General features: G+C 36.6%; 2 protein-coding genes across 10 annotated transcripts in view; one reads left to right on the plus strand and one right to left on the minus strand.

Moving 5' to 3' along the window:
* The window catches only part of LOC105835394 (vesicular glutamate transporter 2), a 200,757-nt gene that overhangs the window by 145,619 nt on the left and 32,148 nt on the right, over nt 1-22,990 (plus strand). The gene's annotated exons all lie outside the window — the stretch shown is intronic.
* On the minus strand, nt 6,586-8,888 carry LOC118644907 (putative cyclin-dependent serine/threonine-protein kinase DDB_G0272797/DDB_G0274007). 2 transcript variants are annotated; one of them, XR_004962694.1, is made up of 3 exons: nt 8,574-8,888; nt 8,058-8,499; nt 6,586-7,937 (listed from the first exon to the last, which is right to left on the minus strand). XR_004962694.1 is itself a non-coding variant. In XM_036284751.1 (2 exons), exons 1-2 carry the CDS (start codon nt 8,857-8,859, stop codon nt 8,255-8,257), a joined length of 531 nt encoding a protein of 176 aa, XP_036140644.1. In that variant the 5' UTR covers nt 8,860-8,888; the 3' UTR covers nt 6,586-8,254. The 2 variants fall into 2 exon arrangements, 1 of the variants encoding a protein (XP_036140644.1); XM_036284751.1 differs by having other exon boundaries at nt 6,586-8,499.

The following is a 22,990-nucleotide window of genomic DNA, read 5'->3' on the forward strand; positions in this document are numbered from 1 at the left end:
TCCTCAGGATCTTACTGAATATGTCCTGGGATGTCCTGGGATCTTGTCAGGATATAATAGTTGTATTATTGTAAATATTTTATGTATAAATTTTACTTTTAAAGTAAGTTTAGAATGTTAAATTCTGTAATAGTATTAACATAAATTGAAATTTTACTCATGTCTTGAGGACATCCTTGGGATGTCCTGAGGATATATGTATTCTAGCTGAAAACGTTATTCTTAAAATATTGTATAAAGAGTTTCATTAGCTACAAAATGTCTGAAAATAAACTAAATATAATGACTGTACAAATACCAAACATTTTAGATAGCCCAGAATGTTCTAAGAATATGATATTCTGAAAGTCCTCAGGACGTGCTAAGAGAGTCCTCAGGACATCCTACGAAAGTCCTCAGGACATCCTAAAATAGTATTCAGGGACATCCTGGACGTATAGTAATTTTTGAAAAAGACGGGTAAATTAATATAGCAAGTGAGAAATCTTTGAATATCGTACGTATTTCTAGAATGTATTGCAAAATCAAATGTGTAAAAATGTTGACTTCAAAGTCAGATTGAATGTCTACATTTATTGAAACAATATGGCATATTAGCAATACTAAAAAATTATAAAAGATGACATTAAATAATTTTTTTATTTTATTTTATACAAACGGCGCAAAAACAGTTTTTTTAATAAGTTATTCCACATGCTATTTCGCGCGCATATGTAAAAATGATTTTAAAAAACTGTAAAACTTTATATTTATTTATAAAAATATAAGTTAACTATATATGTTTCATCCTTCTGACAACATCTACTGTAATGATCTATAACAAATATGTATGTATAAACAAGAAATACTCATGGATCATCACGAAGCGTTAGGAAGCGTATGGTCTTCGAAGTCAAGCATCGTCGGCGATGGTTGATACTTGGATGGGTGACCGTTTTCTCGGGTACAGAGATTAAACATGCTTTAACAGGTACAACTGTCGCTGAAACATGTATAGTCTCTTCTTCCTCTTACAAAATTATTGTAGAGATAATTTAAACTTTTAATTTTTTGTTAAAGTTTTTTTTCAATTCTCAAAAACTGTTAAAAATACTTAGAAATATTTACAAAATTTTCTAAATTAATCGGAATTTTTTATTTTTTAAATTTTTCTGAGAAACGTTTCAATTCTTATAAAAAATCGATACATTTATCAAAAATCCTAAAAAAAAAAAAATCTAAAAAATCTGACAAAAAGTGGTCATTGTTTGCTATTCCTGAGGATGTCCTGAGGAAATCCTATGGTATCCTCAGAACATCCGATGGACTGTCCTTAGGATGTCTGATGGACTGTCCTCAGGATGTCCTGAGGACTAAAAAGTGGCGCTCGTTTGCTATTGCTCAGGATGTCCTGAGGACGTCCCGGGATAAAATCAGGATGTCCTCAGGATATCCACGAAGTCTGTCCTGGACGTCCTGAGGACGTCCGTGTGCTATTTGGGTATGATGGTCTTAGCTGAAAAGTCGAAGATGTTAAAAGAACAGAGATTTTTTGAAAAGAATGAGAAAGGAACGAAAAATTTTTGTAAAAATTTGCCTTTTTTCAAACGCCCGTATTTATTAGAAAAAAATAGATATAGTAATTAAAATGGTAATCAATGGAAAAGGGAAGAGTTGTATTTTAAGAATCTATCGTCAGTTTTTTTATTCTGTTTAAAAAATATATTTATTTCGTAATTGAATTTAATAAAAAATGAATGCAGTTTAAACACAATAGTAAAAGAAAATAATAATATTTATTTAAAAAACATAATTATTAATACACGAAAACATAATTATTAATACAAAAAATATTTATTACAAAAGATTTTATTTGTTATAGAAAAAAGTTTTAATTTGTAATGATACAATTGCAGCATATTTTTACAAAGTAATTGCGACATTGGTAATATATATAAGTACTGTGTGCGTTAATGATACGTAATGAACAAAAAAAACTTTTACTTACCCTTTAAATTTGGAACTTTTCCATTTTTTGTTACGTTCCCTACACACGGAGTAACTATAACTCCAACACACACTTTTGATGCTCCTACTTCTGTTGTTTTCAGAACATTGACAACGCCCAAAGAGGAATAAGTAGAGCACAGTTCAAACTCCCCCCCCCCGCCAGTCCCAGCGTCCCCTTGCTAAATACTTTTAAGTAGCGGGCATTTCAAAATCTGGGGTTACTCCATGTGTAGGCAGAGGGTTAAATAACATAGTCTATTTTTACAGACAATTTGTACAGTTGGCAATGTTCCTCAGAGTAATGGAAACTACTAGGTTTGTAAATATGAAACCGGAATTTGCCCATAGATGGCGCTAGCTGTCAATGTAGTTACCATCAAACTGCGTCATTAGTTTCAACTCACAACAATACAAGTTTCATACAACAGCAGAGTTTTTAATAGCGTTGAACATGTTGAATTTTATGCCTGGAAACTACGATTTGCGGACAGCATTGATTTTCTGTTACCATTTGAAGAAAACTGTTGCAGAATCGCATCGAATGCTTGTCAAAGCTTACGGTAAGCATGCTCTTGGTAAATCACAGTGCTTTAAGTGGTTTAAAAAATTCAAAAGTGACGATTTTGACGTGAGAAATGAAGAACGTGGAAGTTCGCGGATCAATTAAATGTGACACGAGAACCCGTCTCCATACGTTTGAAAGCCATGGGAAAGACCCAGAAGATGGAAAAATGGGTTCCACATGAACTGAATGAAAGACAGCAGAAAAATCGAAAAACCATTTGCGAAATGCTGCTCGCCAGGTACAAAAGAAAGTCATTTCTCCATCTGTGTTTGGCTGGCGATTGTGACTGGCGATAAAAAGTGGATATATTTTGAGAATCCTAAGCATAAAAGATCATGGGTAACTCCAGGTAAACCATCGACATCGACTGCAAGGCCAAATCGCTATAGACGGAAGACAATGCTATGCGTTTGATAGGATCAGAAGGGTGTGATCTATTGTGAGCTGCTAAAACCTGGCAAAACCGTTAATACTGAACGCTATCAATAACAAATAATCGATTTGAATCACATTTTGCGTGAAAAACGACCAGAATATCAAAAAAAGGGAACACAAAGTGATTTTGCTTTATAATAATGCACCATGACATACAGCAAAACCGGTCAAGGAAACGATTGAGGCGTTTGGTTGGGAAATACTTTCGCATGCGGCTTACTCACCAGACTTGGCGCCACCCGATTATTACTTATTCGCATCGATGAGACACGCACTTGCTGAGTAGCGCTTCACATCTTACGAAAATGTACGAAAATAGCTCGATGACTAGTTTGTCTTAAAAGAGGAACAGTTTTTGGGCGTGGCATCTACAAATTGTCAGAGAGATTGGAAAAATGTGTAGCTAGCGATGAGCAATACTTTGAAAATATTTTTTATCATTTTCATACTATAAACGTATATTTTCTATACAAAAATTCCGGTTTCATATTTACATACCTGTTAGTCACAACGGCAGTTAACGGGGAGAGCCGGTGCCGCCACTTTTATACGATGGCCGAGACAAAGGTTTTTTCCACTAACAAAGGAATGGACAGAACTGTCCCTCACCGATTTTAATGAGCTATGGATATGTTGTAGATCATGAAAAAATATTAGACCCATATTTTTTTTAGCGGCGTATCTCGACATTTAGGGGTTGAAACCACCCCCCAAAAATAACGCATTTCTTCGTTTTTGGCTAATATCTTTGAAAATATAAGGTTTATGAAAAAATGTTTTATACAAAAGTTTTATGGCATTTTATACTCTTTACAATAGTATATTTAGATTTTTCAAAAATTACAAACTTTTTAATTTACCCCAACCCCACTTCTTTTTTTCGACATTTTAAAAATTTTGTAAGAACAAAAATTAAAGAGTATTAAAAGCCGAATCCATCCATATATAATAATATATGGGTTCCATTATTCTCAATTATTGGCAAAACGAGATAATAATCTCGTGCTGTAGGCGCTGCGCTAGAAGTTGCATTATTTCTTTAGTCGCGTCACGTTCACAATAACTGCCTCTCCTGCGTATATTTTTAAATTAGAACATAAAAACGGATTGATCTTGTTGTGAGTGCGCGACACTCACACCAACTACTTGCAATAACGATAAGGGTGTCGAGTGACACCTCGCGCGATGACACCGTCCGGCCTTGCTACCGGGCATCGCACTGGCCTTCACACCGGACATCGCACCGGGCAATATATCCGGTTACTCATTTTACCACCCGAAATCTTCTGATTTCCGGTGGAATGCGCCTAGCTAGCAATTGCTGGCTAAGCTAATGCACGGGCCAAAGGCCCGTGACTGCGAGTGACATCCCTTGGTAACAAGCCGAAAAGCTGAGTATATAAAGACCGCGGAAAGAGAACGAGTGGGCTCATAATTAATAAGAATAGCGACGAGTCTATGTCGCTCGTCGAATCTACAAACTGTACTTAACTATACATCTTTCGGGTTCGCTAAAGAAAGTGTAGAGGAAGAACAAATATATATCTCTTGTTATCAACTCTCGGCGTTATCTTTTGGAAACCTGATCCCGAGGAGTCATCGGCAGCGATCCCGCACTGTATCCCGAGACGAGGGATACAACAATCTTAATTATATAATACCCAACGTATTACACGGTATAAAGCGTAAATGCATATATATAACAAAGGTAGCAATCCACACGGCATGTAACATTGCTAAAATATTGTAACGTTCGGAAATGGTATAGAAATATTTCATTAACATTTTAATTATAACTGTTCAACTTAAATATTTCAGAAATGTATTTGCTTCATGTTTTTATAAAATTGCAAATGCAATATTTCTGAAATTCTTTAGAAACATAAAAAAAGTTTGCTTTCATATTTGACTGTTTCTGTAATATTACAAAAAAAGTGGCAAATATAATATTTTAGAAGTATTCGTAAGACATTATAAAAGTAACATTATATTTACATTGCACAAATGATATTTCCATTAAAAAATAAAATATTAAACGCAATATTGTATTTAAAATATTTCTAATAAATTTCTGAAAGATTGCATAAACAATAAAAAATTACTTTACACTTAAAATAGCTATCATACAAAAATTTTATTGTATTTAATATTTTTGTTATTAAATAATATTTTTATAAGACGTTCTACACTTTTGTCAAAACATTATATATTATACATATCTTCGACAGATATTAGTGACTTGTTTCGAAGATAATTGCAACACGTTTTTCAACTTAAAACTTAATTTTTTATGTGTTCAAATCATGTAACATAATTTTAACTAGTTTTATCACAAGACAGGCAAAAACAGATATTTTTATAAATTATCCCATATATTATTTTGCATATGTAAAAATCAGTAAAAAACTATAAATATTTATTTATAAATCTATTATTTAACTATACATATTTCATCTTTCTGACATCTACTGAACTGATCCATAATAAACATGTATCCGTAAACATAAAGTACTAATCATGGATTATCACGAAAAGTTAGTCCGCGTACGATCTTCGATGTCAAGCAACGGCGGCTAACAATTGGATGGGTGACCGTTTTTCCGATTGTAGAAATTATACTGTAATAGATGTAACTATGGTTCGGGTGATCGCGATGTGTAAGGTACCATTGCGGTGGAAGATTTGTGCAATGTGGGTATAAGCTAGACGAAACATGTACCCGAAATATTTTCTAAAATGTTTCTGGAATATTTTACATTGATATGTTTCAGAAATATTATCGAAATATTACAGAAATTTTTCAGCAAGATTGCATTTGAAATGATCACGGACATTGAAACATTGCAGAAATGTTACAGAAACAGTCATGAAATATTTTTGTGATATTGCTGTAAAAGTGTAATATTTCAAATAAAAGATTTTAGAAATATTATATGCCGAGTTTGATATATACATACATATATATATATATATGTATGTATATATCAAACTCGGCATATACGATACATATATACATATATATATATATCGTATGTGCGTACGTATATTTTCATTGGAAGGAAGATCTTTCCAATAGGAAGGAGATCTTTGGTCCTCATACAATTTTTTTGCAAATTTATAATAACGTTAACACATTTTATATATTAAACACGCATGTATATTTTCTCGTATTAAATAGAATAATTTAAATACCATATTTTATTTGATAAATACTGATAAGATTTTTTGGCGATTTTCCCTTAGCCTTGTGACAAATGTCGGTATTCTGTATGAATGTCGGTATTCTGTTCCGCCAAATAAAATATTTTATTTAATTTAAATATATGTTTTATTCCATAAATTTTCCTTCTTTTCTTTCGTTTTTGAGTTGATTTTTATTATTAAATGCAAATTATTTTTAATTTCTTAATTTATGTTAAATATATTGTGACGTGGTAGCTCAGCTGCCACGGGTAGCAGCGTTCCTCCCCCGTCACAGGCTGCGAATTCGCGCCGTACGGGGAAAACAGGCGAGAGGCGAGAGGGGATCTCCATGGGGAACCGCGACAGACCTAGCGAGCGTAGTATTAATTTCTTATATTTTTGATTTCTTTGCGCGGCGGCCGTCTTCCGATGGAATGCGGCGAGAGAGCGAGAGAGGAGGAGAGAGAGCGACGACGATGCGGGGAAGGAGGAAGGACGCCACCGGTGCCCGGGAGAGACGAGCACGCGGCCCGCACGGGAATTCGGCGTGGCCCTGGGAGCAGTGGTGCAAGATTTAGTCCGCTAGCACCTCGGGTACTCTCGGGGCACCTCGGGTGCTCCCGGAGCACCGAGTCGGCCGCGTTCATGCCTCGGCTTTCGGGCCGGCTCGGCCGTTCTCGCCGCGTCTGCCACTACTCGGATATTAAAGAGAGAGAGACATCCGTCTCTTTTTCTCCAAGGCTGCCACGAAAACGTGCGTTCGCGGGCACGTTGATGCTCGACGAAAGCATTTATGCTCGCCCTCCCCTCGCTCGTCCCCCGCTCATCTCAAGCGTGGACGTTAAGCAGATTAATTGATATCTATCATCGATATCATTAATCATATTATTTATTATTATTTGTTATTTAATTTTTTACTATTAATGTAATTTATTGTCTTTAAAATTATAATAAAATTAATTTCAATAAAAATATAAATTAAATAATAAAATTTGTAATAATTTATTAAATACACAAATAAAAAAGAGCTGACGAGTTAGCAAAAGATTAATGAAAAAAATTTAAATTATTTAAGTGGCTTCCACGCCACCCATGAGGTGCCACTATATAGCGCGTTAGGTTTTTTTACGTGGACCTTCGCCAGTAGCCCTATTATACCACATTTAATTTATTGAAATTTTTAACACATCTATTTATAGATGTGAGGTCTAGCATACCAGACTAATTTTTAATTGTTACTTAAACACACCTATTATTTATAGATGTAAAGTCTAGCTTACCAGACCTGTTTAATGCTTTAACACATCAATTATTTATAGATGTGAGGTCTAGCATACCAGACTAGTTTTAAATTGTTACTTAAACACATCTATTATTTATAGATGTAAAGTCTAGCTTACCAGACCTGTTTAATGCTTTAACACATCAATTATTTATAGATGTGAGGTCTAGCATACCAGACTAGTTTTAAATTGTTACTTAAACACATCTATTATTTATAGATGTAAAGTCTAGCTTACCAGACCTGTTTAATGCTTTAACACATCAATTATTTATAGATGTGAGGTCTAGCATGCCAGACTAGTTTTTAATTGTTGCTTAAACACATCTATTATTTATAGATGTAAAGTCTAGCTTACCAGACCTGTTTAATGCTTTAACACATCAATTATTTATAGATGTGAGGTCTAGCATGCCAGACTAGTTTTTAATTGTTGCTTAAACACATCTATTATTTATAGATGTAAAGTCTAGCTTACCAGACCTGTTTAATGCTTTAACACATCAATTATTTATAGATGTGAGGTCTAGCATGCCAGACTAGTTTTTAATTGTTGCTTAAACACATCTATTATTTATAGATGTAAAGTCTAGCTTACCAGACCTGTTTAATGCTTTATTTAATTATTTAAGTGGCTTCCACGCCACCCATGAGGTGCCACTAATAGCGCGTTAGGTTTTTTTACGTGGACCTTCGCCAGTAGCCTTATTATACCACATTTAATTTATATAAAGGAAAGGAATAATGAAAGGAATAAAAGATATTTAAAAGATTTAAAGTATTTTTTATAATATTTATTTTTACGATATGTTGTAATATTTGTAGTTGTATATGTATGTGGGGCCACCACCTCGGCCACCACCTCGGCCACCACCTCGGCCACCACCTCGGCCGCCACCACGGCCGCCACCTCGGCCGCCACCTCGGCCGCTACCTTGGCCGCCACCTCGATCGTTGCCACCTCGGTCACCGCCTCGGCCAGCACCCCAAAAGCCCCGCTGGGCTCGCCAGCGGGCCCGCGCGCGGCCGGCACCTCTTTTTTTTCCTAAAAATAAATAAATATGTTATTAAAATAAAATAATTTTTTATATTAATAAGAAATAATGTAAAATACTTTACGTTTTGGCCGTAGCTGCTGCGGCTGCGGCTGTGGCTGCATCTCCTGCGGCTGCGGCTGTTGCGGCTGTTCCGGCTGCGGCTGTTGCGGCTGCGGCTGTTGCGGCTGCGGCTGTTGCTGCTGCTGCTGCTTGTGCAGCTCATCAAAGAGGAACTGCAACGCTCGTTGCATTTCCTCTTGATGTTGTCGCTGTTGTTGTTGTTGCTGCTGCTGTTCTTGTTGTTGTTGCTGCTGCTGTTGTTGTTGCTGCTGCTGCTGCTGTAGCAGCTGTTGCAACAACTGCTGCATCGAAGCAGCTTCCTCGGATTCTAGTAATATAAGAAAATGTACAATATAATATAAAAGTAAATTTCATTAGAACGCAGAAAAAAGAATAATAAATTAATTCATTACTCACGGGACACACCGTCTGCCATGGTAGTCGCTTCCCAAGTGAGCAAAACGGCAACGCTATGATAAACAATTGAGAATCGCGTACATGTGCTGCGCTGAGCGTCGCGCGGCTGGTTCTTGATTGTGTGAGTGCGAGTCTCATTTGTCGTTTGACTATTGTGCAGATAGCACGAGATCGTGATTTGTTTGTGTTATTTTATTTCACAGTGTTTTGGTAATATTTTCTTTTTATAACGTTAACGTTAACGTTTTGAACGTAAGTACATTTTGTTAATAACGTTACATTGAGAAAGTTGAGTTCGAGTTGAAAGTTTCGATTGTAAATAAGAGAAACTTTTATATATTTTTCCGTTATTTATTCTCCTTTTTTTAATTCTTTTCCTTTCGTTGATTCTTTGTTTGGTTTCTTTTCTATTGTCTATCAAAATGTGCGAACCATTAGAGAAGAAAAATAAGCGAAGCTTTCAAGAAGCTTGGCTTAGCGACAATGAATATAAATTTTGGATACGTAAAGTAGCGTTAAATGATAATCTTTTTCATTGTACCATATGTAAGAAAAATTTTTCTTGTAATACACGTATTTCAAGACATGCAAATTCTACATGTCACAAAGAAAATCTGCAAAAAACTAAATTTTCTTTATCAAAAAATGACGATGTAAAGAAACGTATTTCTCAGACAAAACAAAAATTCCGACAAGAATGGTTAGATATTGAAATATTTAAACCATGGTTACGCGAAGCATCGCATGATAAAACCTTATTTTTTTGCGAATTTTGCAAAAAATACATGGATGCTAGTTTATGGCACATTTATCGTCATGCAGATTCTATAACACATTTAAAAATTACTACAGATATAAATAAAGAAAGAAAGAAAACAGACCAAGATATTAACATTACAGACGAGTCACTTTTGTCGTTTGATGAGCGAAAGAAAGAAGCAGAAATTAAATATGCTGCGTTTATCGCCGACAAAAATATTTCTCATCAAACTGCAAAAGATATTCTCTCGTTTTTTCAACAGATAGGAAAAGATTCTAAAGTATTAGAAGCTATGAGTATGAGTCGGACTAAATGTAATAAAATAATTTCAAACGTGTTATGTCCAGTTGAAACCGATCGTGTTGTTGACATTCTTCAAAATAATAAATTTACCATTTTTATTGATGAAACGTCTGATATTACTAATAACAAATGGATGACGTTTCATAGTCGGTATGTTGATCCTGAAACATTAGATGTTCGCTCGCAATTAGTCAAATTAATTGATATTGATGCAAGAAATAGCAACGCGGAAAAGTTATTTGAGGCATTTAGAAATGTAATGTATAAACTACAAATTCCATTTCTAAACATTGTTGCCTTATCATGTGATAATGCATCTGTAATGACAGGCAAAAATTCATCTTTTAAAACTAAGCTTGGGAACATTTGTAAAAATGTTTTAACATTGTCTTGCCCATGTCATTCCGCCGCGTTAGTTGCACATGCTGCATGCAGTAAGATTCCAAACTATTGCGAGGAATTTATTAAAAAAATAGCAACTTTTATTAACAATAGTCCCAAGCGATCTGCTATTTTTCAAGAATTTTGTGAATGTTTTCAGGAAACAAACCGCAAAATTCTAAAGTTATCCGATACACGATGGCTTTCTCGGCATTTGTGTATTGAGAGACTTTTAGAATATTGGGATACTATCAAGCTTTTTTTACAAGAAACTGTTATTAATGAAAAGACAAAGACTGGCGAATATTTATTAGATATTATGCAAAAATTTGATGTAAAAGCATACTTATTATTTTTAAAACATATTTTACATTTTTTTAATACGTTTAACACTTTCTTTCAAGCATTGGAAACAAGAATACATCTATTACAACCTAAATCACTTCAGTTCCTAACCATGATTTGTAAACCTTTTTTAAAAACAGAGTTTTTAAATTATGTAAATATTAATTTTGATTTTTCAAATATAGAACATCAAAAATCATTAAACGAAATATATTTAGGAACTGAATGTGAAAAATATCTTGATGGATTGATTACAGAAGGACACGTAGATGTAGTTGCAAATGTTCGACAGAACTGTTTGCAATTTTACATTACTGCTGCTCAAGAAATTTCTAAAAAACTACCAATAAATGATCCATTCTTGTCCAAATTAAAAGTTTTTGAAGCAGAGACAGCATTACGTGATCCTAATAGACAAACATCATTTAATGATGTTTCTTTCATTGCTAAAACTTTTAGCGGGTTTGATGATAACGGATTAAAAAAAGAATGGTTTGCTTTACATCAAAATTTTACAGAAATAGAAAAAGATAATTTTATAATGTTAAATTTGGATGAAATGTGGAAAAAAATTTTTCAACGCAGTGATCAATTTCCCAATTTAAAATCTCTTTTGAATGCTGTTAGATCACTGCCAAATTCAAATGCCGACTCAGAAAGAATCTTTTCCTTTCTGCCAGACTTAAAAACAAAAAAACGAAATAAACTTTCGTCTGAAGTAGTCAATGCTACTTGTGTTATAAAATCAGCATTGAAAGCGAGAAAAGAAACTGCTCTAGATATAAAAATTAATGAGAAGCATATAGCTTTAATGTCATCTAATCAATTATATTATACATGTCCTAAAAGAGCAAAATGTCATTTAACATTATATGCTGCAGATAGTGATAATGATGATGATGATGATAATGAGATTCATCAACCTTCCACTTCTAATAATATACAATAATAATGTTTAAAAATGTTTTAAATTTATTTTTCTATTAAACAGGTCTGGTAAGCTAGACTTTACATACATCTATAAATAATAGGTGTGTTTAAGTAACAATTAAAAACTAGTCTGGCATGCTAGACCTCACATCTATAAATAATTGATGTGTTAAAGCATTAAACAGGTCTGGTAAGCTAGACTTTACATCTATAAATAATAGATGTGTTTAAGCAACAATTAAAAACTAGTCTGGCATGCTAGACCTCACATCTATAAATAATTGATGTGTTAAAGCATTAAACAGGTCTGGTAAGCTAGACTTTACATCTATAAATAATAGATGTGTTTAAGCAACAATTAAAAACTAGTCTGGCATGCTAGACCTCACATCTATAAATAATTGATGTGTTAAAGCATTAAACAGGTCTGGTAAGCTAGACTTTACATCTATAAATAATAGATGTGTTTAAGTAACAATTTAAAACTAGTCTGGTATGCTAGACCTCACATCTATAAATAATTGATGTGTTAAAGCATTAAACAGGTCTGGTAAGCTAGACTTTACATCTATAAATAATAGATGTGTTTAAGTAACAATTTAAAACTAGTCTGGTATGCTAGACCTCACATCTATAAATAATTGATGTGTTAAAGCATTAAACAGGTCTGGTAAGCTAGACTTTACATCTATAAATAATAGATGTGTTTAAGTAACAATTTAAAACTAGTCTGGTATGCTAGACCTCACATCTATAAATAATTGATGTGTTAAAGCATTAAACAGGTCTGGTAAGCTAGACTTTACATCTATAAATAATAGATGTGTTTAAGTAACAATTTAAAACTAGTCTGGTATGCTAGACCTCACATCTATAAATAATTGATGTGTTAAAGCATTAAACAGGTCTGGTAAGCTAGACTTTACATCTATAAATAATAGGTGTGTTTAAGTAACAATTAAAAATTAGTCTGGTATGCTAGACCTCACATCTATAAATAGATGTGTTAAAAATTTCAATAAATTAAATGTGGTATAATAGGGCTACTGGCGAAGGTCCACGTAAAAAAACCTAACGCGCTATATAGTGGCACCTCATGGGTGGCGTGGAAGCCACTTAAATAATTTAAATTTTTTTCATTAATCTTTTGCTAACTCGTCAGCTCTTTTTTATTTGTGTATTTAATAAATTATTACAAATTTTATTATTTAATTTATATTTTTATTGAAATTAATTTTATTATAATTTTAAAGACAATAAATTACATTAATAGTAAAAAATTAAATAACAAATAATAATAAATAATATGATTAATGATATCGATGATAGATATCAATTAATCTGCTTAACGTCCACGCTTGAGATGAGCGGGGGACGAGCGAGGGGAGGGCGAGCATAAATGCTTTCGTCGAGCATCAACGTGCCCGCGAACGCACGTTTTCGTGGCAGCCTTGGAGAAAAAGAGACGGATGTCTCTCTCTCTTTAATATCCGAGTAGTGGCAGACGCGGCGAGAACGGCCGAGCCGGCCCGAAAGCCGAGGCATGAACGCGGCCGACTCGGTGCTCCGGGAGCACCCGAGGTGCCCCGAGAGTACCCGAGGTGCTAGCGGACTAAATCTTGCACCACTGCCTGAGAGAGCCACGGCCGGAGCCTAAAGCGGCGGTGCCCGCCAACACCACGACGGAACGTCTCGGAGGGTTGTGGAGGAGCCCGGATGGGACAAAACGCGTTGAGGGAGGCGTCAAGTCCTCTCGCGAGGAACGGAGGTCTCCGCGGGCGCTGCCCCGGCGCGGGAGGTGGCCCAGCGGGAGAAAGAAAATTTTGCGGGAACCTGCGAGGCCCCCGGAAGGATTATGGCGCGCACGTCCCTGCGTACGCAGGACTGCGTGCCTTGCAGCAATTGGGTCGCGGAAACAATGCGCATGACTGGACGGGGGGTCGCGGCGTCGATCCGGGATCGACCGCGATCCACCCCGCTTTTGCGTGCGAACGGTCCCGCCGTTGAGTTGCGTGTCGTGTCCCTGATGAAGTATCGGTGTGGCTTGTGCGAGGCCTCAACCAGGGCAAAGGGACGAGCCTGGAGACGAGGGAGGACGTCGCCAGGACATTATCGGTGAGGTGGCCTGTCAAGATAAGTTAATGTGAGCGGTTGCCGGCCGGCGAGGTGTTCCCGGGCCCGTTCTGCATCCGTTTTTGTGTTGGTGCGTGACTCGCGTGGACCGCAGGGCGGTCATACGTTCGTGTCAGTAATTGGGGATATATCGGATGCAAGCGGGCGGGACGCCGAAGCGCCGAGCCACGGGGAGGACGATTGTGAGGACGCGTGGGTTCCGTCGGAGATTCTTCTCGACCGTGCACGCCGCAAAGCCCTCGCGCGAGCGAGTATCGCGTCGCGAGTAGCGGGTGGACGGGACTTCCGGTTTCGCGACGGTGTGTAGTGCGGTAGCGACCGGCGATTATTGTGTGACCCCCGCGAGACACGCGGTCGCGTTCTCTAGTTGCCGGGAGTGTCGGCACGTTCGAACGTCCGAAATTCATGTGCGCGGAAGATTCCATCGTCTGTCCTTGTCGGCCGCGTGCCTACCGCGGGAGCTTCCCGCGTATCGTTCGCGTTTCGGTTTGGTTTGACTCGCGCCGGGGCGCCGCCTTGTCGGAGCGCCGCCTGCCGCGTCCCGTGATATTATTGTTTCTGTCTGACTATTCATTTTAATAAAGTTCGTTACTTGTTACGTTCGGAGTCAATTTTTCTAGTGTGTCGTCCACCACTTCGTGTTACCGCATTCGCCTGCTCCCTTACGATTCACCCCGCCCCTCTACCGTTAGGCCGAGCTGGTCGAGATTGTCGCGCGAGGATCGAGGACACCTCGGTGTATCGATTTTCGCGAATTGACGCGTCGTCGAGCGCGTCTGGCGCCCAACAATTTCTCGTGATAGTGTGGCTGAGATTCGAGCGCGACAAGCACGGCATCGGGGGTACCGGTTACCCTATCGGTTTCGCTGCTTTTTGCTCGCGGCTTTCCCGGTCAGGAAAAGTCGTGACAATATATACACAAATATATATGCAAACTATATGCAAACATATGCGTGCGTGTTAAATATATAAAAAGTGTTAATGTTTTTATAAATTTGCAAAAAAATTGTATGGGGACCAAAAATCTTCCTATTACTAATGAATATTTTATTGAAGCTTCATGTGATGCGCCTGCGCAAGAACAACCGGCCTGTCTATCAACACTGATATTAAACTTATTCGCCCGTGTCGTGTGCAAAATGTATATATGTATATACTACTTTTGTTTTATATATGCATTTATGCTTTATATCGTGTAATACGTTGGGTATTATGTAATTAAGATTAATCCGTTTTTATGTTCTAATTTAAAAATATACGCAGAAGAGGCAGTTATTGAACGTGACGCGACTAAAGAAATAATGCAACTTCTAGCGCGGCGCCCACAGCACGAGATTATTATCTCGTTTTGCCAATAAATGAGAATAATGGAACCCATATATTATTATATATGGATGGATTCGACTTTTAATGCTCTTTAATTTTTGTTCTTACAAAATTTTTAAAATGTCGAAAAAAAGGAGTGGGGGTGGGGTAAATTAAAAAGTTTGTAATTTTTGAAAAATCTAAATATACTATTGTAAAGTGTATAAAATGCCATAAAACTTTTGTATAAAACATTTTTTCATAAACCTTATATTTTCAAAGATATTCGCCAAAAACGAAGAAATGCGTTATTTTCGGGGGGGTGATTTCAACCCCTAAATGTCGAGATACGCCGCTAAAAAAAAATATGAATGTAATATTTTTTCATGATCTACAACATATCCAAAACTCATTAAAATCGGTGAGGGACAGTTCTGTCCGTTCCCTTGTATGTGCCAATAAGATTTTTGCCAAGTTTTAAATTTTGAGGTGACTTCCGAGCTCCGAAAGTAATTGGCAGTCTCAGGATCCTCTTGAGTCTGGGATCGCAAGTCGCAGCGCGCAATTGGTTCATGAGCACGTCGCGGAGCTGCGTCATGAGTGCGCGCGCTACCTGTTTGCAGCAAAGCCAGGCGGCATGTTACAGAGTGTGTATAACATATAGGCTTAGCTTTTATTCCAAACGAAGAAGGTTGATGGTAATCCATCGATCTTTCGAGACGTATGTTGTACGCCCGAAGAGTCTGATATCTTGAAAGTTTTAATAATAATTTTGAACATGTGGTTTGTTGCAAAAGATAATCGTTCGTGGCTATATTAAGAATTTCAAACATAATTTTCAAACACTTTTTATTTTTTTATGAATTAATAAAAAAAATAAAAATGATAAAGTTATCAATTAACTATTTAATATAAGCTTGATCCGATTTCTACTCATATAAGGATTTCGATATTGTTAATGAAAATTTTTATATACTTTTTTACCCAAAAATTAGAGTAAAAGGTGATTAAGCATTAAATTAACTATCATATTATGTAAAAAAATCTCATTTTAAAGACTTTTTAAAGTAATAATATTTGATTCAATTTGATACATCAAGGGCCGTATTTCTACTCACCACGTATTATGTTGCTCGTTTCTATTGACGGCTTGTCCTGATTTCTAATCAAATCAATAAAAGTGCATTGAAAAATACTTATGAGTTTTTGATTCCCTTAAGGGGATGCTAAACTGCTCGTCAAACTTGATCGAGGTCGATAATGTAGTCATTCGTGCACATTATTAACAAAATTTTTTTATGTATTTCTTTTATAGATTTGGAAATCTTTTTTCAGAATTAAAGTTTATGTATTAATATCAGCTTATGAATTGAATTTCATACCAAGATTAAAAAAAATTTTTTCAGATTGCTCTTTTTAGACACAAAATTTTCATACTCATTAAACTTTTTTATTAGAATGCCTACGCTCAATCTGAAAGCATATTGTTCCTAAATGTTTTGCTTCACTTGGACCTTGATTTAAGTGGTCTAAAATTACATCAGACACATTTTGTTACGAGTCGACGCTAGAAGCCGACAATTAAAACATTTTTTGTTGTTTTTCCTACAAATCGTTACGGTCCGGCTTTGTTATTATCCATACTTTAATTCTGGAGAAGGAGTTTTAATTCTGTAAATGCAATTAAAAGATTAGTGAGAAATAAAATTATCGGTAAAACAGGACAACTTTAGCATCCACTTAATGATAATATATTATCATTTACATGATTAGAATATAAAAGCCGAGTCACTCTTCCTTAGCCTGAGCAGTAACGACATGACCAAAATTGTATGGAAACTGGACAATTTTGCTTTAAAATTTATTTCCAAATATGTGCTGCTGCCTACCCAGTGAACACAGTAATATAGTAGCAGTGTAACAGCAATGTAACCGAATATAACAGGTTACGTTACTCTGAAATTACACGTAACTTACATGTAAGTTACAATTTCCGACTCAGCAATATAACATGTTATAATTACATCCCAGTGAACACATTTTATAGTGGCAATATAACATCGAAGTTACAAGTAATTTAACATTGTTATTCTTGTGATATGTAGGTGCTATGTGACATGGAAATAACCTGTTACGTAATATTTGTTATACGCAAGTGATATAGCTGTTGTACATCGTTTTGGCGTTACAGTTATTCAACAAAAATTGTATAATCGTAACATAACACGTATCAATGTTATTATGGAACGATGCGTCGTAGTTGACTCAGAAATCAGACAACATTATAACATCCTGAATGATAGATCTATTTGATAACAAAAAAAATTATTATAAAGATAATGTTTTCAAAAATAACGGTTTGTCTACAATTACTGCGCACAAAAAATGCACAAAATCTAAATTCATCATGTGCTGAACAAAAACAGAATAATAAATGTATACTATTCAATTTTTCTTAGAATTACGATCTATATAGTTAATCATCTAATTAATCATTTGAACGCTTCAAAGATTAATGCTAAATAGATCGCAATTTCCATCAAATTATTAAGGTTATGGAAAAAGATAAATTTAACAATGAAATTAATAAGTAAATAAATTAATGCTATTTATTTTTAATATGTTTTGCAAAATTTAATTGCTTTTATAAAAAATAATATAGTTGCGTCAGTTTATAACATATAAGTATATGTAGACAATAACAAGTACCCATATCGATGAGTCAAATTGGCGTAGCAGGTAGAGTACAAGGTTCGTCATCCTAAGGTCCCGGGTTCAACCTAGCAGCGGCAAGTAAGAATAAAATAAAAAATTACATAAATTAAATTTAATTAATTAATAAAAATTTATTTTAAATGTAGTATGTGCTGTTGATAAAAATAATTTAAAAAAAATGAAATTTTTATTTTATTTTATTTTTCTTTGTAACTGTTGTGTAACGGTTAGATAACATGTAATTATAACATGTTATATTGCTGAGTCGGAAATTGTAACTTACATGTAAGTTACGTGTAATTCCAGAGTAACGTAACCTGTTATATTCGGTTACATTGCTGTTACACTGCTGCTATATTACTGTGTTCACTGGGATGTTATCTAACTGTCACACAACAGTTACAAAGAAAAATAAAATAAAATAACAATTTCATTTTTTTAAAATTATTTTTTTCAACAGCACATACCAAATTTAGGATAAATTTTTATTAATTAATTAAATTTAAATTATGTTATTTTTTATTTTATTTTTACTTGCCGCTGCTAGGTTTGAACCCGGGACCTTAGGATGACGAACCGTACTCTACCTGCTACGCCAATTTGACTCATCGATATGGGTACTTGTTATTGTCTACATATACCTTGTCACGACTTTTCCTGACCGGGAAAGCCGCGAGCAAAAAGCAGCGAGACCGATAGGGTAACCGATACCCCCGATGCCGTGCTTGTCGCGCTCGAATCTCGGCCACACGTTATCACGAGAATTGTTGGGCGCCAGACGCGCTCGACGACGCGTCAATTCGCGAAAATCGTTACGCCAAGGTGTCCTCGATCCTCGCGCGACAATCTCGACCAGCTCTGCCTAACGGTAGAGGGGCGGGGCAGATCGTAATGGAGCAGGCGGCGGCGGAAACACGAACTGGTGGACGACACACCAAAAAAAACTAGACTCCGAGCTTAACAAATAACGATCTTTATTAGAAATAAATGTCAGATAGAAACAATAATCTCACGGGACGCGGCATGCGGCGCTCCGACAATGCGGCGCTACGGCGCGAATTAGACCAAAAAGAAACGCGAACGATACGCGGGAAGCTCCCGCGGTAGGCACGCGGCCGACAAGGACGGGCGGCGGAATCTCCCGCGCACAATGAATTTCGGGCGTTCGAACGTGCCGACACTCCCGGCAACTATAGAACACGACCGCGTGGCTCACGAGGGTCACAAAGCAATCGCCGGCCGCGGCCTTTACCCCGTCGTGAAACCGGAAGTCCCGTCCACCCGCTACTCGCGACACGATACTCGCTCGCGCGAGGGCTTTGCGGCGCACACGGTCGAGGGGAATCTTTGACGGAACCCGAGCGTCGCTACACCCGTCTCCTCCGTGGCTCGGCGCGTTGACGTCCCGCCCGCTTGCATCCGCCACTTCCACAATTAACCACGCGAACGTATGACCGCCCCGCGGCCCACGCGAATCACGCACCAACACTAAAACGGATGCAGAACGGACGCGGGGACGCCCCGCTAGCCAGCAACCGCTCACACGAAACTATTCTGGCGGGCCACCTCACCGATAAAGTCCAGGCGATGTCCTCCCCCGTCTCCAGGCTCCGTTCCGTCACCCTCGCTGAGGCCTCACACACGCCACACCGATAATTCCGCTTTTCGGGGCACAGCACGCGACCTTACACCTAGGACGCTCGCACGCAAAAGCGGGGTGGATCGCGGTCGATCCCGGATCGACGCCGCGACCCCCCGTCCAGTCATGCGCATTGTTTCCGCGCCGCGACCCAATTGCTGCAAGGCACGCAGTCCTGCGTACGCAGGGACGTGCGCGCCATAATCCTTCCGGGGGCCTCGCAGGCCCCCGCAAAATTTTCTTTCTCCCGCTGGGCCACTTCCCGCGCCGGGGACGCGCCCGCGGAGACCTCCGTTCCTCGCGAGAGGACTTGACGCCTCCCTCGACGCATTTTGTCCCATCCGGGCTCCTCCACGGCCCTCCGAGATGTTCCGTCGTGGTGTTGGCGGGCATCGCCGCTTTAGGCTCCGGCCGTGGCTCTCCCAGGGCCACGCCGAATTCCCGTGCGGGCCGCGTGCTCGTCTCTCCCGGGCACCAGTGGCGTCCTTCCTCCTTCCTCGCATCGCCGTCGCTCATTCTCCTCCTCTCTCGCTCTCTCGCCGAATTCCATCGAGAGGCGGTCGCCGCGCAAAGAAATCAAAAATATGTAACATTAATAATACGCTCGCTAGGCCCGTCGCGGTTCCCCATGGAGATCCCCTCTCGCCTCTCGCCTCTTTTCCCCGCACGGCGCGAATTCGCAGCCTGTGACGGGGGAGGAACGCTGCTACCTGTGGCAGCTGAGCTACCACGTCACAACCTATATATTATAAACTGACTCAACTATTATTTTTTATAAAAGCAATTTAATTTTGCAAAACATTAAAAATAAATAGCATTAATTTATTTACTTATTAATTTCATTGTTAAATTTATCTTTTTCCATAACCTTAATAATTTGATAGAAATTGCGATCTTTTTAGCACTAATCTTTGAAGCGTTCAAATGATTAATTAGATGGTTAACTATATAGATCATAATTCTAAGAAAAATTGAATAGTATACATTTATTATTCTGTTTTTGTTCAGCATATGATGAATTTAGATTTTGTGCATTTTTTGTGCACAGTAATTGTAGACAAACCGTTATTTTTGAAAACATTATCTTTATAATAATTGTTTTTATTATCAAATAAATCTGTCATTCAGGATGTTATAATGTTGTCTGATTTCTGAGTCAACTACGACGCATCGTTTTGTTATAACATTGATACGAACGTGTTATGTTACGATTATACAATTTTTGTTGAATAACTGTAACGCCAAAACGATGTATAACAGCTATATCACTTGCGTATAACAAATATTACGTAACAGGTTATTTCCATGTCATATAGCACCTACATATCACAAGAATAACAATGTTAAATTACATGTAACTTCCATGTTACATTGCCGCTATAAAATGTGTTCACTGGGTAACGAGTAGCGCATACGTTCAACTTATGCGAGAGATTTAAAATAATTTTAAACATTTTTTTCGAAACAACTATTCTACACTGCTAAAAAAAAATAGGGAACACTTTTCTTACACTGAAAATTTAGGCTATCTTCAAACCTCTGGAACTTAGCGAAAAATCATCGCAGAAACAAAATCCAAAAAGCGTTTTAAAGCTTGAAACTTCTTCTTTCAAATGCTTTTTGGCGATTTCAGTTTTTTTTTTATCAACATAGTACAATAATAAAGCTTGACCCGTTAAAAATTTTAAATGCGACTTTGCTGCGCTGCATTTTGCATGTAAAAAATCATAACGAATTTTTGTTATTTGCATCTTGTAGCGGGATTTTCTCCTTTTATTTTGCATGGTTGTTTATGTGCGTTTTTTTTAACAGGGTTATTAAGATTTTAAGAAAAAATAATCATTTTAACTTTTATCGCTTGTTACTCGTGAACAAATTAACATATAATGCTCAACAAAAAAAATTGGAAAGCTAAAAATTTGCACTTTCAAATTCTTTCACTAATTTTTTCATAAATTTAATTTTTCTAACAACAAATTGCGTTCAAATATTACGTAAAAAATCGCCTATTTTATAATTTTGGTTTAAATCAGTATATTGTCGTGAAAAAAGATCCAATAATATCGCTAAAGGAAAGTTTTATAGTATGATTACACCATAGTAATAAACTTTAACATTCTTTGATCAGTTACTGTTTGTAAACGTTCTCACATGTTTATGCATCTCTTAAGAATGTCCTGTGGAATTTTATGTCAAATTTGCCTAAGCACTTCTCCCAACTTATCAATCAGCATTGGAAAATGCAAACTTTCAGGTTTCCATTGCTTCTTTGGCGTAGCGCCTTATGTTCATGAGTAAGAAACGATGAAAGTCAAAGTGACTATTTTTTTCTTAAAACCTTAAGGGGATGCTGGAATGCTTCTCAAACTTGATTGGGGTCGATAATGTAGAGTCATTCGTGCACATCATTAATGAGATTTCGTACATATTTCTTCTATAGATTTGAAAATTCTTTTCCAGAATTAAAGTACACATATTAATATCAATCTGTGAATTGGATTTTATATCGAGAACTAAAATTTTTTTTTCATATTACTCTACTTACCGACTTTTTCCGAATCCGCACTCACACATACATACAAGATTTTCATTAAAAGAAATCATTATACTGAAGCTTCTAGGCTCATTTCTAAAAGCACAGAATTGTTCTTTCTTTTAATGCAATGTGCGAGGCACGCTTGTTTTGTACAAAGTCTAAAACTTTTATACGCAGCAAATGTTTTCATGAGTCGACCGCAAGAGTCGATCACAAAACTGTGATTTTTTAATTTTTGTTCGTTTTTCATATAAACTTGTGTATTGCGCACTCCGTTAGTGTCTATATTTTAATTCTGGAGAACGATTTTTAATTCTGTGTAACAAAAAGATTTTTTAGAAAAATAATAATCGCGTTTAATCGGTAAAATAGACCCATCTCCAGTATCCCCTTAATAACTCGGTCAAAAAAAATCACACATCAATGAACGACCACTCAAAATAAAAGGAAAAAATTTCACTACAAGATGCAAATAACAGAAATTTTCTATGAGCTTTTTCACACCAAATGCAATGCAATAAAGTCGCATAAAAAATTTTCATGTTAACGGATCGAGCTTTATCACGCTGGTTAAAAAAAAAAAAAAAACTGAAATCGCCAAAAACGTTAAAAAAGCGTTTTTTTTGTTTCTACGACGATTTTCCATTAAGTTCCAGTAATTTGAAAACAGCACAAATTTTCGGTATATGAAAAGTGTTGCCTATTTTTTGTAGTAGTATATAATTTAAATATTTAGTTTAAGAAAATACGTAGTGAGTAGAAATCAGGACTTGAGCAGAAATCGGATCATCCACCTTATCGACTTTGTTCTTACGCGTAAAAGTCATAAGTAGGGTATCCATTACGCTGTCACAATTGTCTTGACAGAACGGAAAATAAAACGGACTAATAATCGGATTAGTAAAAATCTAATTTTATAACAAACTATTCAAGTATTTTACTATTTAATTTTTTCACTATTTTCCCTGAAATCTA

Source organism: Monomorium pharaonis, chromosome 1, assembly GCF_013373865.1.
Source record: "Monomorium pharaonis isolate MP-MQ-018 chromosome 1, ASM1337386v2, whole genome shotgun sequence".
Lineage (NCBI taxonomy): Eukaryota > Metazoa > Arthropoda > Insecta > Hymenoptera > Formicidae > Monomorium > Monomorium pharaonis.